Source organism: Bidens hawaiensis, unplaced genomic scaffold (genome assembly GCF_021521415.1).
Source record: "Bidens hawaiensis isolate Kalapana, Puna unplaced genomic scaffold, B.hawaiensis_p1.1 tig00039694_1, whole genome shotgun sequence".
In the NCBI taxonomy this organism is placed as follows: domain Eukaryota; kingdom Viridiplantae; phylum Streptophyta; class Magnoliopsida; order Asterales; family Asteraceae; genus Bidens; species Bidens hawaiensis.
This window is the reverse complement of record NW_027497000.1, coordinates 1-16978: the sequence shown is the minus strand read 5'-3', so window position 1 is coordinate 16978 and position 16978 is coordinate 1. Positions and strand designations below refer to the sequence as shown.

The window sequence follows — 16978 nt, the reverse complement described above, 5'->3', positions numbered from 1 at the left end:
CATTACTATTCCATAACCAACTCATTAGCGAATACAAAAACCCGAAACTAAATAGATCGATATTGGGGGGGGGGGGGGGGGAGATAGGCACAAGTGGTAAAGTGAAATCGGGTAGTGTTAAAAACATGTTACACTTGTGTTGTTCTAGGTTATAGTGGCTACATATACATTTCTCCTTTTATATTTTGACTAAACATATTAATTCATTCAATTTATACATTAATACAAAATAAACATTTTCATTTTTTTATGTTATCTTTTATTATCATTATTATATTTCAAAAATGCTTTATATTATATTTTTTTAAAAATGTCTTTCTACTATTTTTTCTTTTTTATACTTACTACAAAATGTTTTTATTTCTTTTATAAGTAATCAAATACTTTTTTTTCTTGTTAAAAAGAAAGTTTCCTCTTATTAAAAAACATTTTTTTCTTAAATTTAAAAAAAGTTTTTATAAATGTTTTAATTTATTTGCAGAATGTTTTTTAAAGATATTTTCAGTGATTGTTTACATTAAAAAATTGTATTGTTGTTTAATAAATAAAAAAGATTAAATAATATATGACTTGATCAACAACTTTGATTTTTTTCTCATGTGACATTAATATTATGCACCCGAATCTAACAAAAAAGATTTAATCGTTTTTATGAATATGTAATATCATTATAATTTAAATGCATTTTATAAAAAATAAAATAATTGCTAGAGGCATGTTATTAAAATGATTTTTTTTAATAAAGCATATTAAGTTCTTATAAATTAAACTTTTTTTTTAAATAAAGTATTTTTGAAACTTTTTTTTTTCTAAAAAGAAAACCATTTAAGAAACTTCAAAGGATGAAATAAGACAAGCTTTGATTTGATTTTACAGAGAGTGGAGTATGACAAATAAAAATAGAAAGGAGAGGGGAAATACGTTTATCCTGACTTTTTTTTTACTGTATGTAGCAATTGTTTTAATTATAAAACAAAAGTGAACAGAAAAAAAGCTTTTGTTTCATTTCCACTAAAATATCTTAAATCGACCTTTTTTTTTCTTCCAACTTCATACATCTTTTAACGGTTCAATATCAAAACCAAAGTTAAAAGGTAAGTATGACTCCTTTTTCAGCAAACTAGCATATTTACAAATGGTTCACTAGAAAGTACACCTAATCAACACCTAACCAAACATTTTGATCATCCTTCAAATGCTAAACCATGGCTGCATTACCGTGCTCCACCCTACCCGTTGCTCGGTCTCCGCCATCAACAACCTTAGCCGGAACCAAAGACCGTCTACAATTTGGGCACGAGGCATGTTCCTTTAGCCACTTATCTACACACTTGACATGAAACTCATGGTTACATTCCGGCAACACTCTCACCTTCTCCCCATCCACAAAATCTCCAAGACATATTGAGCACTCGGTGGCGGAGCCACCACTTGTCCGCAACCTAAACACCGCCACCGGAATCTTTCTTAGTGCACGTTTCTCTAGCCCAACAGGTTGCACACTTGTTGTTGCCTCCATGGACTCACGCCTACGTTTTAATATTATGTGTATCACCGAATTTAACAAAAGCGCGGCCACTAACGCGCATAATAAAGCCGCTAACATCACCACCATGTCGGCATCGAAACTGGTTTCCTCGGACTGGGAAGAATCATCTGTGATATCCCCGTTCATGGGGTAAGATGACAAAAGAAGACGATGGTTAGACTCAACCATGGTTAGATGATCAAGAACTAGAGATGTATTTTGTTTTAAAGATGTTATAACTTATAAGGTTTATATGTATATAAGCATAGGATGATCTTTGTTCTGGTTACCTAATAATCACTACCAAATCCAATACCACCTTTTGTGAATTTGTTTAGGGTTTCCATGCATTTTAACTCACTTTTTTAAATTATATTGAAAATAAATATAACTTTTGTTTTAATATAATATTTAAAATCATAAAATGTATTTATTTATTTTTTATTATGGGATCCATGTAATGTAGCAAAGTCAATGGGTTAGGGTTTGTAGAAGGAGATTAGGTAAAGGGTGTGAGGTTTTCCTAATGATTGTTGAAGTTGTTAGGGTTAGGCAAGCAAATTTATTACGTTTAGTGGTTTGGGTTCACTTCCAAATGATAAATGCAATCATTTTTTCCAATTAACACAAATTTTAATATTTTAAGAATAATGGTAACAAAGTTTAATCTCGATGATCCAAATGACCATTTAAAAATACAAGGTTTAATCATAAGTTCGATAGTGTTAGCTAGAGTTTTATATATATTGATCCGTTATGAAACTTTTATAACTTTTTAATTTAAGTAATCAGAGTAAACTTAATACTATTTGGTAATTTTTCAAGTTTATATAAAAAGTGAGTTTTTGTTATTTTTTAATCACTATATAATGATCAAATTTCATAGTGTTACGTTTAATTCGCTTAATATATAATTAGTTAGGTGAAATTTGATGTGGATCTGACTATGTATATCAAGAGTAAACTTAATACTTAACATGGTTGGGATTCCATCATTGTAACTCTAAACCAATAAAAGAAAGTAAAAAAAGTGTACTTTAGATTCCAAAACATGTTTCTTTACCTTTTGTAGAAAATATATGGTGGCCAAATTTTTGGTTCGACGAAAGCAGAAAGCATTAAAACCCACAAGCCAACTTTCTGATGACAATGTTAGAAGAATATTTCAAGAGGAGCTAGCTTTTACAAGATGTAATGATACATAACAACTAGAAGTGGTAATAGATTGAAAACCCTAATCTTGTAATCAATGATAAGCCAATGTCCAACGGTCTGTTGGACATACTCTTTTATGATATTATGTAGTTAAAATTTATTTGGATTTATTTCGAAGTCCAAAATGCTACAATTGTATATTGTTATTAGTTTCAGGTCTAAAATAACTGTAAACTACTATATATGTTCATTTCCAACATGGTTAAACAAGTATGGGATAGATTTGGGCTAATCAGACATTCGGGCATATATTATATAGTTTAATATCATATCGGTGGTCACTGGTCAGACGCTTTAGGCCATGAAAAACTTTGGATTTGTCCAATTGTTAAAAGGTGACCTCAACCCAATCTTTAAATGGCCCACATTCACTAGCCTGGTAAATACTTACACTAATAAACTTTTGGTTTGTGAAATTGACACCAGCCCATGAAGTATTTACGTGGTGTTTAGGATTGTTTCTTTAAAATGCTTTTTGCCTTTTAGATATGCAAAATGTCTAAAATGTTCATCCAAAAACACCTAAAAGCATCAATTTACTAGAAGCCCGTTAGAAAAAGCAGTTCATACGTTTTTAGCAACAAGCAAGGTATCAGTCACGAAAGCTTATTAACAAATAACAACATATCAGAATATTGTGATTAAGAAGACAATGCTGGCGATTTTAGTGTTATGAAGTCATTTTGTTAATTAAGAATAAGAGACTAAAAAAATGATTTTAGGCGTCAATGTGATGTAATATATTAGTTTTTTTTTTCAGATTTTTGTTGCCGACAATTGCTGAGAAGAGTCAAAATGAAGAGGTCGTTGAGGGCATAATGGCATATAAATATGAAGTAAATGCGAACCGATATTTTATAGATTTTTTTACACTTATTATTATTATTATTATTATTATTATTATTATTATCATCCAACATAAAGGTTCTACATAAAAATAAATTTTGCTAGATAAACTATGAATAACTGTAATAATTAAAAAACAATATATGATTGATTTGGTTCATAATGTAATATTATCATGCAACTTATTCATGTAAGGTCTATAAATTAGTTCAAAACTCAAAACTAAAATAACTAATCACTTATTAGTTAAAAACACATTAGAATAACTACATTAAGTAGGTCTTACCAAAAAAAAACCCCAAATTGATCCAACCGTTGCTAATCACGACAAGATCGAACACGTATAAATACGACTTTTTAGAATCGTTTACCTTAGGTTGAAGCCTAATTTGATGTATGCTGGAAGATATACGGATCTTTGTCTCTATTCGTATCCACACGATTTTAAGGATCAAGGTGCTAGTTCGATTCAACCTGAACCATGTTTTCCTTCTTCCATTGATAATAACCGAATCAAAGAGGGAGAGAGGGGCAATATCTAGTGATATGAGGTTAATTAGGGATATCAGCTTAGGGCAAGGGATTGGCAACTCTAGAGATATGGAGGTGTATTATATATTCATATATATAGTTAAACTTCCAAGTTGACCAATGAGTTTAGGACTCCCTTGAGTATTTAGATCTTTTTTAATTGAACTATGTGGTTAAGTATTTACATATATTTACAAGCTAGGTTAAATATATGAATCAAGGTATTTATGCTTAAATAAGTATTATAATATTAACTAAAGTAGTTTATAGACATAATAGTTTTATCAATTTATTAATTTATAGTGCCCAAATATTATTTGGTTATCATCTTCAAATTATTATAAGACACAAACAAATGTCATTGGTTAGTTACTCGTGTATTGTACAAGGTCGAATAATGAAAACATTATAATCTATATCTGGCTTAGGATACGGTTTATCAATTATATTGCATTATTAGTACTTAAACATGACTTTTAATGTATGTTGACAATGTTAGTTGCATGTTGATTCAAACATCGTATCTGGTAGTGGCGGGTTTATGTTACCGGTGGTTGCCGATGTCAACTCTAGCTATAGATTTCCTGTGAAGAGTTATAGGTATTAGGAAAAAAAACATAGAAATAGCAATTTTAAAAATGCATAAATATAAATAAAAAAATATCAACAAAAGCTCATGATTAGCAGAGTAAAGTCGATAAACAAAAAGCTTATCTAAAAACACCTGCTAAAATGAAAATGCATCAAACACGCACATTTTTGAATTTTTGATCCATTTGATTGTTTATGGTTCAAGACTGCCATATGTACTAATGAATATCTATCACTTTGGGCAAGTTTTGACTTTTTGAATTGTTTGACCAGCTGAAGGGTTAAAATTTCCACATTGCTATCATATGTCTAATAGTGTCTAAGAGTAGCATTTTGAGTAAAAGGTTATTAAGTAATAAGCATAAATTAGTAAGAAATGAAAAGAATTAAATTTTATACGCATCCATCATTCTGGACTTTGTTTACTTTTTACAATATTTCAGTGAACGGAAGAAGCTTGCGATATGACAAATGAATATCTATGCAGTTTGGGCAAATTTTGACCCGTTAGACCAGTTAAGGGTCAAAATTGACGCAATGCAATCCCATGAATCCGTCATAAATATACTTGGAGTAAATCTAAAAGGAAAGTAGGAAACTGGAAACCTATATAAACTAAAACAGAAATATCTATAATCTATGCATATGTATTATCTTAATGCACATAAGGACCAAACCTATAACAACAATATGGTTAATAACTTAGCTTCATTTAGAATCATGTTATATATGTAAACATGCTATCCCGCGTAGCTATAGCTAGCCTGGATCGATAAAGAATCATGATATGTAAACATTTTTATAATTAGCTTCATTTAGAATTACATATAACAAATTTTAAATTTACTTTAATTAGTTTAATGATTCAACTTTAGCATTTACTTATTCTATCATTATTAAAATATAGAAATAATGATTTTTCAAAAGTATTGATCTAATACATAAGTGGTATCTTGTATTATGTTTTAACCCTGTTGTTTCACTCCGTAACCATTTTGTGAAACTCTTGATTCATTCCTTCAATCAACACTTTGATGTCTTTTAACAGATCTAATTATATGACTTAAGATGATTAACAATGTGTTAGACATAGAATCATCATTGATGAACAAGTAATTATATGTGAGGTCAAACTTAATTAGTCATTATCAAAAGTAAGGAATATTTTTAACATTAAATATTGTTTGCTGAACAATGGGAATATTGATGCTAATAATTCCGAACCATTAGGACACCGGGTACCAAGCCTCTTTCGTTGAGAATCTGTTGCAGGTACAAAATAGATTAGATTTGAAAGATGGAATTGTGGAGCAAAACTGACTCAAAAACAGAAATAAAAAAAATAAAAATGTGGAGAAAAATTGTCATCAAATACATCTCCACTATAAACCTAGATAATTTCATTTAACACTTTCACACATTTAAAATTTCTGAATATTACACACTGAAAATGCTAAATGACATCTCATGATATATGTTAACAGTTAACTGAACTTGCCAAATTGATAAAAGTGTAAAAAAATACAATATTATACAAACGAAGGATAACATTATTATGTATATATATGGTTGAAGTAAGATATAGGCATGCCTACTCAGTGGTGGTAGTGTTCGTTGGGTGAGGAGTTAAGGGAGGTGACGATATAAGTAGTGGGGTATTGGCGGGGTCATAGTGACGACAATGGTGGCGACAATGGTGATACTGCCAGAGTGAAAGCTTCCGATCATTAGATGGATTTCCTCATGGGTTGTGATATTGGTACACCACCTCTTTTTAGACACAAGACGGTTGCCACAATATATATGCTACCAAAAAGGTTGTATCACTTTAATCATTCCTACATCTCATTGCTATTGACTGATCATTCAATTACGACACATATGGGGGCCACACGACCTGTATATTCTATCACTCATACAACCCGTATTGATGTATATGTGCCTTTATGTTTGACCTGAAACTGGAATGTGTGCCATACTAGATTTTTCTTGCAGGATAAAGTTTTTCATGTTATGTGTGTCAAATAAGGTTTTCTTATTATGCATGTCGAATAAGGTTTTCCTAGATACCCATGCCAAAAATCTGTTATATAAAGAACTGTATTTCCCATCAATTCTCTTAGCATGCCAAACTCTTCATTACACTATTATTATATTAAAAACCTAGTTAGCATGTCTAATTTTGACAAAAATAATCTAACCTTAGGTGATTGGGTTCGTGTTATATATCTAACACATATTGTTATCGTTTCAAAAACCTAAGTTTCCAACTTAGACTTGTGAAAGTTATAAGCAAGAATTGTATAAGGCATGAAACAATTTCTTTTGCAATTATTTAATTTTATAAATATGCAATTGTGTGTAGTTGCCATAGACATGATTTTATTTGAATAATAAATACAAGTTGGGCCTAGTCTTTGCAACTTAAAGATGGGTGCAAAAGAACCACAAAGTCTTGGCCACCTAAGTCTTTAATTTACTTAAATGTTGTGGTCATTGAGTCATACAATTTAGAAGCAAAGTCACGTTTAGTTACAACGATAGGAAGAAAACCACTCACCTACGTATAGCGCCTAGGAAGATGCTAGCGAGTCGTACACGGTCACTGTATTTTTGTTTTTTTGTTTAAAACTTTTCTAATGCAAGTCTTAAATAATAATAATAATAATAATAATAATAATCGTAATTCTGTTACTATTGACAAATATGGGTAAAGTTAAAATACAAAGGACAACAAAAATGAGAAGGATGAGAGGAATCTAATTCATTGATCTTAGATTTGGATGGTGAAGATTAAAAATTGAATAAAAATAGATGAAAAGGACATGAAGGTAATAATCCACTTATGAAGACATTCTCTCTCCACATGCAAGGCACATGTCAATTCCTTCATTATTTTAAAACGTCTATAACTTTTTCATACGACATTTTTTTTAGAAATTTTTTTACCATAATAACAAACGTTTTTTTTATCTTTAATATGAATATCATATTGTTATATAAAAATAAAAAAAAAGTTGGTGGGTTTTTTTATATTGTGTTATTTGGTTGTTCATTGTGTTTTTAATTGGGTTTTTCTATGCATTGTGTTATATATTTCGGTCATTGTGTTTTTCAATTGATACTCGCATGAAAGATAAAAATTAACACAAAGATTACGTCATTGTGTCTTTCGAGCGTCATTGTGTCTTTGTGCTCAACATTTTTCAATCTTTGTGTTTTAGTCATTGTGATCAATATTCACTTAATTTGAGAAAAATAGTATTATGTTGTTTGTGTATTACGTTCAAGGCATTGCATAATATATAGATTCCATTGTGTCTTTCGTTTCAACCATTGTGTTATACGCATTTACCATTGTGTCTTACGTTTCAGGCCGTTGTGTTATACGTATTTACCGTTGTGTCTTACGTTTCAGGCCGTTGTGTTATACGCATTTACCATTGTGTCTTACGTTTCAGGCCATTGTGTTATACGCATTTACCATTGTGTCTTACGTTTCAGGCCATTGTGTTATACGCATTTACCATTGTGTCTTACGTTTCAGGCCATTGTGTTATATGCATTTACCATTGTGTCTTACGTTTCAGGCCATTGTGTTATATGCATTTACCATTGTGTCTTACGTTTCAGGCCAATGTGTTATACATATTTACCATTGTGTCTTACGTTTCAGGCCATTGTGTTATATGCATATATCATTGTGTCTTACGTTTCAGGCCATTGTGTTATATGCATTTACCATTGTGTCTTACGTTTCAGGCAATTGTGTTGTTATATGTATTCATTATTGTGTTTTACGTTTCATTGTGTCTTACGTTTCAGGCCATTGTGTTATATGCATTTACCATTGTGTCTTACGTTTCAGGCCATTGTGTTGTTATATGTATTCATTATTGTGTTTTACGTTTCAGGTTATTGGGTAATATGCATTCATCATTGTGTTTTATGCATTAGATAATTTGTTAGTATTTTTCATTATATATATATATACTATTGCACAACAGTGTTATTAGTATTATAAAAAAACACAATGATCAGATGGAAGACACAATGACGAAAAAACACAATAACAAACAAAAAGACACAATGACGAAAAAAGACACAATGGTAAGCAAAAATACACAATGACGTAAATTATTTTTTATTCTTATATAACAAAATTATACTCATATTAAAGGTAAAAAAACGCTTGTTATTATGGTGAATTTTATTTTTTAAAAAAATATCATATGAAAAAGTTATAGACGTTTAAAAATAATGAGGGAATTAACATGTAACTTGCATGTGGAAAGAGAAAATGTGTAATATTACCTTTATACCCTTTTTTATTTGGTCCTTACATGACACATATCAACTAATTATGACTTCTCATCCTTCTCATGTTTGCTCCTCTTTGTAGAATAACTTAACACTGACAAATATTACCTCTATTATGATTGAGTATTCTTTTATTGTTATTATTATATTAATATCATTATTATTATTATAATTGTAATGTGTTTGCGCATTAATATTTTATACTTTGCTAAATGCTGGATTTATAGAACTTACTAATTATAATGAGCTTGAATCAACACATGTTCAGCTGTCCACAATCAATGGTTAACGATCAATACAACGAACTACTTTTATTTTTGAACAATTGTTATTCTACGGAGATTGAACTTTGACTTCATATTTCACATCTTAACCACCTCATAACCTGACAACAACAAACTAGCTTTCTCAATATCCAAAATAGCAAGTTTTTTTTTTATTTCTATAGTTTATACCAAACTAATCCCTTATAGAAATTTATCAAATCGATAAACACTTTTAGATTAGCTTCGACAAGCAATCACCAATACCATAACGATCTTCGACTTTTGATTACGTCTAGAAGAGCAATAAATGGTAATCAAAACATCAAAGATTTTGTAAGGTTTAGTAGAGTAGCATCTCATATATAAAAATATCCGAAATTTGTATAAGTTTATGAGTCATATCTTTATTATTTTCTTTTAGTTTTATATTTCATAACTTAAAATTATGAAATATTCAATCATTGTATAATTAATAAATTATATCGTATATATATTGTATAGAAATATTTATATTATAAATTTATACATAACTGAAGAGGAAACTGTTTGGAAAGTTAATAACATAAATTAAAGCGCTACAAAATCGCCAAAAAAACATAAACACAACCTGTATAGTTTTTTTCCCCTCTACACAATGAAGCTTAACAAAAATAAATAAAAATTAATAAACTAATAAATACATATAAAAAAAAACTTAATTCCACAAAATTACAAAATCTGATTGACTTCAAGTCAACTTGAAATCACTAACATCAATTAAACCCCAACAACCCACTAATCACGTAAAAGTTAAGACCAAACTCTAATATGATAAAACAATTTAAATAATTGCTTAACAAAAAACATTACAGTTAATAACATGAAAGTTGAAGAAGTGATTTACAATATTTTTTTTCCTAATTTTAATAAAACACTTAAACGATTTCATTCATTAAAATTTAAAAGATACTGTTTATGTGACACCAAAAGGCAAATGGTCAACAAGTTGCGACACTAGCTCTTATTGGATAGCAAAATAAAGTCGTTTATAACAACATTCACAGTTTGAGGGGTCTACTTTACATGACTCGTCTGACACGACTAAGTAGCTCCACAAGGACCACAACCTCAGCCACTAGAAAACCAAAAGCATCAAATGCGATACAAATACGTGTTGGTTGTCAAGACACGTCTTATTTTATTTTAATTATATATTTCATATCAGCATGTATTTTATACATTTATTAAACTTTTTTGTAAACCATCTGAAATTTTGTACACAAATCGCAACAACCCCTCAAACAAATGCATGTAGTGATGAAGTATTCGTGTATCACTTAGTTATAAGGCTATGTGTTCTCTACACCATTATCCTATTTTTACCATTTTTCATGTGAACGTCATCTCAATTTTTCCTCTATCATACAACCCCACCACTCACGAATGACCCTTCTAGATATATATCCCATATGGCCTAAACGTATTGTTAATATATAAAACATATGGAAAAGGAAAATTATTAGTTTCTGATTTTGTCTTACTTGTAATTAACTTTCAATATAGTTTCTGATCTTAACATAAATATGATTTTTAAATATCAATAGCAAAATAATATATCAAAAATAAAATAAGGAAAGTAACAGAGTTTCAATAATTGTAAAAATCCAAGATCTTTCTACCTAGGCTTCTATATAAACCCCACAATCACATGCTTCTGATTGCACATTCAAAGCATTTACTTTCCTACTAACCTTTAGCAATGGCAACTATGTTTATCAAGATGTCTTGCATGATGGTATTGCTAGTTGTGTTACTAGCAGTGACCGTGCCCAAGACGGAGGCCGTGACATGTGGTCAGGTTGTGGGCTCTGTGGCACCATGCCTTGGGTACCTAAGGAATGGCGGGAACCCGCCGCCCGCTTGTTGTAACGGGCTTAGAGGGCTTAGGAATCAGGCAAGAACTACTGCTGACCGTAAGACCGTTTGCAATTGTCTGAAGAGTGCTTCGTCGTCTTACCGTGGCGTTAGTGGCAATAATGCTGCTAGTCTCCCTGGAAAATGTGGTATTAACTTGCCATATAAGATCAGCCCCTCAACAGACTGCAACAGGTATAAATCATGAAATAAAATTATTACGTTAATTATGTTTGGGACCGATTTTGTTTTGATCTTTAATTTTGCGTCCATTTATTTGATTACAGACGTTAATATGTTATATGATCGATAGGGGAAGGTTCATGTACATTTTAATATTAACATGAGAACGTAGAAACCAATACCAATTTAAAAAAAATGAGAATGTAAGAAACAATACTAACTACAATAGCAATCTACATAAACAATTATTTATAATAACAAAGAAAAAAACTTAAAAATTATATCAAAAGAATCAAAATCAAAAGCAAAATAATACCAGCAAATACTTATAAAAACAAAAGAAAAAAAATCTAAAAATAACAACAAAATATAAATCAACAAATACTTTTAACGTCTCATAATCGAAAATTAGCAAATACCGATAAAAATAAACCTAATAATAACATCAAATTCCCACTATTTTCATGTTAGGAATAAAATATATTTGATCATGTTTCATGGTCGTTAAATGCGCGCAATACAACTAATTTTGTTGCTTTTGCTATTTTTTTTATTAATATATAATTTACAAAAATAAAACCTTTTTCATATTTACTAAAATATTATGCTAACGTGAGTATTTTTTTATGTAGTTGTTGGTGCTGATATGATATTTTAATATAAAGTTAAAATTAATTTATTTGTTTTTAGAAAAAAAAAAGTAATGTTACTGTTAATTTTAATGTCCTAACTCCTAATTCTTATTATTATGAATTTTGTTTTACAGGATCCAGTGAAGTGGAGATGTTGAAGATAAAACATAAATGTAGCAGTGATGATTATTATGCCTTATGTCAATAAAGTCATAGTTCTCCACTTGTGAACTAAGACCAAAAACAACCAGTTTCTTATTATTTTTGGTGTATTTGCCACCTATAAGTTAACTAGCATGATTTCAATCTTTGAAATGTTGTACCATGTGATATTAACGGACTACGTATTTGAGTAATAAATTATGAGAAATAGAGTTCTTTATTTGTTGATTTGTCAAGCCGGTCAGCATACAAATATTATTAACAGGTACTGAATACAAAGATGGACATATAAAATTATAAGAAGTGATGAATCTAGGATTTAATTTGAGTGGACGCAAAATTAAAAAGAATCAAATACTAGTCAGAGCAAAGAAAACAAAAATTGCTTGTAAATTGAGTGATTCCAATTTGGAAATCAAGAAACTAAATTTTCTAACTAAATTTGTCATTTTGATAACCGATTCGAATTTATAATATGTATTCGATCAAAACTTTAGTTTATTTGATAGCTCAAATAATTAAAACAATAAATAAATAAGTAAATAAAAATCATATAAACAATCGTATATAAAGTTATATGAGATTGAACACAAAAGATGGCTCATGAAAATAAAAGTTTGGTTAATGAATATGATAGAGGATATAATAAAGACACAAAGTTGATTAGAATTTTCTAAAATGGTTAATGTGTAATCTCTTAATGTAAAAAACTTACATAATTAGCATCATCAATATAAATCAATATTTTGGTTAATTTCATCCAAACCTCCAAATAAACCTCACGCATGAAATATATATTTTTTTTATATTTTTTTAATCTAAACAAAGCCCACATGGTCACAAATGACATCAAAAGACAAAAGGACTGTGGGCTGTCGTAGTCGCCACTTGGCCCGGAACATTGAACCCATTATCATAAAAATAAACTCCTATTTGGGGTTCTTGTTTCTACTCTTATAACTAGCTTATTTTATTTTTAGTTTTTATGTACATGACAAAGGCGTTAAAGGAGGGGTGCACACCTAGCTAACCCGTGACAAAAAATTGGCAGAAATGATATTGTATTAATTAATACAAACTTATGACCTTCTATACGATCCGTATCGAGAGAACCACTGGCTTCCAACTCTGAATTTGACTTAAGCGTTGATAGCTTGCAATACGGACTGTATGGTTCACTTGTGATGACTTTGTGTCTTAAGAACCTCAATCTTAGCCATCTAGTTCGTTAAGGAGCATAGGCGAAGCTTAGTCCCCCTTTTTTCCGTGGAGTGTAAATTTTACTCGTTTTCGACCGAAAATTTGACCTCAGCCCCTCTCATTGATGTATTTTTTAATACATTTTGAGTCCGCCTCCTAACGTTCTTGCCCAAACTTCGGCATTGTTGGGAGAATGCAATCCTTAAAGTAAAGAAGAGAATTCACGTATGAATTATGAAATTTTCTTTAACATCATTAGTCCATCACAAGCGAGTGTGTTGTGGATTCTCTAAGGGTGGGATGAAGGTAGGGTAATGGTCTGTCAGTGATTCAAATACCCGTTTTGAAAAGAACATAAATTTGTATTGTAGTTTAATTATAAGGAGATCCATGTGAATGCTCTCTTACATAGTTAGCCACGTCAACGTCACTACAACAACGTGCAGCCGTGGCAAACTGGCAACGCGCCCGTGGCACCTTCCGGTAGTTGTTTTTAAATATAGACATTTGTAGGTCGACCTATCATTTATACATTATTTTTGTTTAACATATATAGTGACTGTGGTCTTATATTTATATCTTTTTACCGTAACCAACTCACCATTTCCCTCTCGTTTTCATTTGGAATGTTCCAGGTCTTAATTAAATTCATATTTCTCCATTTCTATGCAATAGAAAACTAAAATCCATAGTTTACACTTTACAATGCACCGTATCACTTGACGAAGTTATTGATAGACAATTTGACTGTATATTAACGCAACATGTTTTATTTTTGTTCCGTTGCATATTTAATGTCGTCAATTTTGGAAATCACTTTAAACATAGTTAAGTAACTAGCGAGAAACTATTTAACTTATTAACATGATATAGTTTTCATATAACTCTTAGTTTTAGAACAGGAAAAAAACCCTTGAATCCAAATACACGTACAAGAAACTAAAAGGATACATCATGGAAAGAGCCATAACTGAATGGAACTCTTATCTTTTATTGCTAAAACCAAAACTTAAACTACAACACACATGGATTCTCATCTCCCTTCATTATTTAGACATGCTCTTTGTTCTTCATAACTTAATGAATCCTGCAATTCCCAAATTAATGATTATTAAACATTAAATTATCAACAACTTTATAACTTTCTATAATCAAAAAAATGTTTTTCTTTCACAAACGTTAAATTATGAAGATGTGATCCTAATTTTATTATTATTACTGTTACTGTTATGATGTGTGTATGGCGTACGTGTTTTGAATTTAGGGGTGTAAACGAACCAAACCGTCTCGTGAACGAGCCTGAGCTCTAGTGTTAAAAAAATCAACTTGTATAATAAACGAGTCTGAGCTTTACTTATTGAGTTCAAGCTCGTTCTCGAGCCAAACAAGATTGTTATTTATATAACTTTAATATAATATATTAAATTATTTATATAATAATATTTATTATATACAAAGTTATTATATATATGATCTTATATTTAATTAAACTTATATATATATATATATATATATATATAACAGTAATTAAAATATATATAAATTAGTTAATAAATAATGAACGACCGAGTTTAAAAGGCAACTCATGACTCGTCATGAGCTCAAACTTGAATAAAAAAAGAGCTCAAAACGAGTCAAGTGAGTGAGCTCGAGCTCTTGTATTTCAAAACAAGCCGAGCATGTGCATAATTTTGATGAAGCTATGTAGACATACTTGGTGCAGTCGGTGTTAGGGCTGATCTTGTAAGGAATATTGACACCACACTTAGAGGGAAGGCTAGCAGCAGTGCTTGCAACAATCCCGGGGCTGGCGTTGTAGGACTTCTTGAGGCAGTCACACGCGGTCTTCCTGTCAGCGGTGTTACTAGCGGCCGAACTAAGTCCTTTAACACCAGCACAACAGGCTGGAGGGGGCATCCCACCAGGGCCCTTTAGGTAATTTAGGCAAGGAAGCAAGCTGGAAGCCACCTTACCACATGTGATGGCTGCTTCTGCATGGGCTGCAAACACCACCATGCAAGCCACAACCATACAAGCCATCTTCATCAACATGCTAGCCATTGTTGTGTTAAGTTTTGGTTTAGGTACTTGAGAGGGTTTGAGTTGTGTTTGGGTGAGGAGAAAGGTGTTGAGCATATGGTGTTTATATAGAGCCAAAACTTATTAATCCTGACAATCGCCGCTTGCTATTCATTATTCTTGATAAACGATACATAGAGATTTTTGAAAAAAATTGTATTTGCAATAAAGATAAAAGTACAAAATCTTGAGTCTTAGAATGGGAGGGGTGGTTCTATATGCTATCATGAGTTTCACTCATACTAACTGTCATATTATTTATACCATTAACTACCATAAAACCTTTTAATTGATAATACTTCTCTAAAATACTCTAAAATCATTTTTATTTAGAAAAAAATTAATTATAAAAATAACAGATAATTGGGTAAGTGAAGATTATAAAGATTAAGACCCTCAACACATTCTCTCTCTCTCTCTCTCTCTCTCTCTCTCCATTTCCCTAATATATGACTATAACTAGAAAAAGGGTTTTCTACGGACACCAACCTTTTTTCTAAAAAACCCCCTATGCGCCCCGTATAAGGTTATACGTGATGTATTGGGTCCCCGTATACGCCCTATACAAGACGTCTACGGGAGTGTATAGTATATGACTACAACTAGAAAATCACTACCCTAACAAGGGGGCACCATGTACCCTCTAAGGGTATCTTACCCAATCACCACCACCCTATACACTCCTCTCACCCTTATGTATTTGTTGATAATCAATTATTTTAGTAGAATTTAGTTTATACATTTCTTATTGCATGTATTTGTTGATAATCACTTATTTTACCTTAATTTAGTTTATAATTTCTAATTCAAATGACAAGAACATCTACAATGGAAAAGTTAAAAAAAACATCACCATACCCATGCCACATGAAATATGTCTGGGATCTGCTAGCTACCTCAACAAAAGACGCCTATTAAATGTCTTAAAAATGCCCATTATCTTCCTCTTTTTAGGTAAAAGTTAAAAGAGAAGAAAAATCCCTCACAACCACCCCCATCCCTCTACCCTCTTAACATACATTACCCTAATACGCCCCTTCCACCCTCATGTATTTGTTGATAATCACGTGTTCTAGTAGAATTTAGTTTATACATTTCTTATTGCATGTATCTTGTTGATAATCACTTATTTTAGCCGAATTTAGTTTATAATTTCTTATTCAACCGATAAAGATATCTTCAATGGAAAAGTTTAAAAAGTGTCGCCATAACCATGCCACATGTGTCCGGGCTTTGCCCACTACCTCAACAAAAGAAACCTACAAAACGTCTAGCCCCCCCCCCCCCCCCCCCCCCCCGTCTTCCTCTTTCGCCTTTTTACACTTTAAGATAAAATGAAAAAAAAAAGTCATCCACCTCCTCTCTTTCTTTTAAATCAATCACATCTTTTCTCCATCCCATTCACGGTAGCTTAAAAACGCTAAAATAAAATGATGTGCTTTGGAATACTGTAATATGTTAACAAGATCAATTACCAAGCAGTTACATATTAATTTGTCATCAAACAAGCGAATTTGTGTGAAATCACCAAG

The 16978-nt window shown here is 31.0% G+C and overlaps 2 protein-coding genes and 1 pseudogene across 2 annotated transcripts; 1 reads left to right on the top strand and 2 right to left on the bottom strand.

The window, feature by feature from the left end:
• Nucleotides 1-1009: 1009 nt before the first annotated feature.
• On the bottom strand, nucleotides 1010-2109 carry LOC143591479 (RING-H2 finger protein ATL74 pseudogene; annotated as a pseudogene).
• Nucleotides 2110-11008: 8899 nt separating this feature from the next.
• LOC143591478 (non-specific lipid-transfer protein 1-like) lies at nucleotides 11009-12401 on the top strand. Its single transcript, XM_077071672.1, has 2 exons — nucleotides 11009-11385; nucleotides 12140-12401. The coding sequence occupies exons 1-2, from the start codon at nucleotides 11036-11038 to the stop codon at nucleotides 12147-12149; spliced, it is 360 nt and encodes a 119-aa protein (XP_076927787.1). The 5' UTR covers nucleotides 11009-11035; the 3' UTR covers nucleotides 12150-12401.
• A 1916-nt stretch (nucleotides 12402-14317) lies between these two features.
• LOC143591477 (non-specific lipid-transfer protein Lac s 1-like) lies at nucleotides 14318-15489 on the bottom strand. The gene is made up of 2 exons (XM_077071671.1): nucleotides 15082-15489; nucleotides 14318-14454 (listed from the first exon to the last, which is right to left on the bottom strand). The coding sequence occupies exons 1-2, from the start codon at nucleotides 15426-15428 to the stop codon at nucleotides 14445-14447; spliced, it is 357 nt and encodes a 118-aa protein (XP_076927786.1). The 5' UTR covers nucleotides 15429-15489; the 3' UTR covers nucleotides 14318-14444.
• Between the last annotated feature and the right edge of the window lie 1489 nt (nucleotides 15490-16978).

What these genes read in the sequence shown, in the direction of transcription:
- LOC143591478 (XM_077071672.1), top strand. Translation starts at nt 11,036, where the DNA reads ATGGCAACTATGTTTATCAAGATGTCTTGCATGATGGTATTGCTAGTT.
- LOC143591477 (XM_077071671.1), bottom strand. Translation starts at nt 15,428, where the DNA reads ATGGCTAGCATGTTGATGAAGATGGCTTGTATGGTTGTGGCTTGCATG.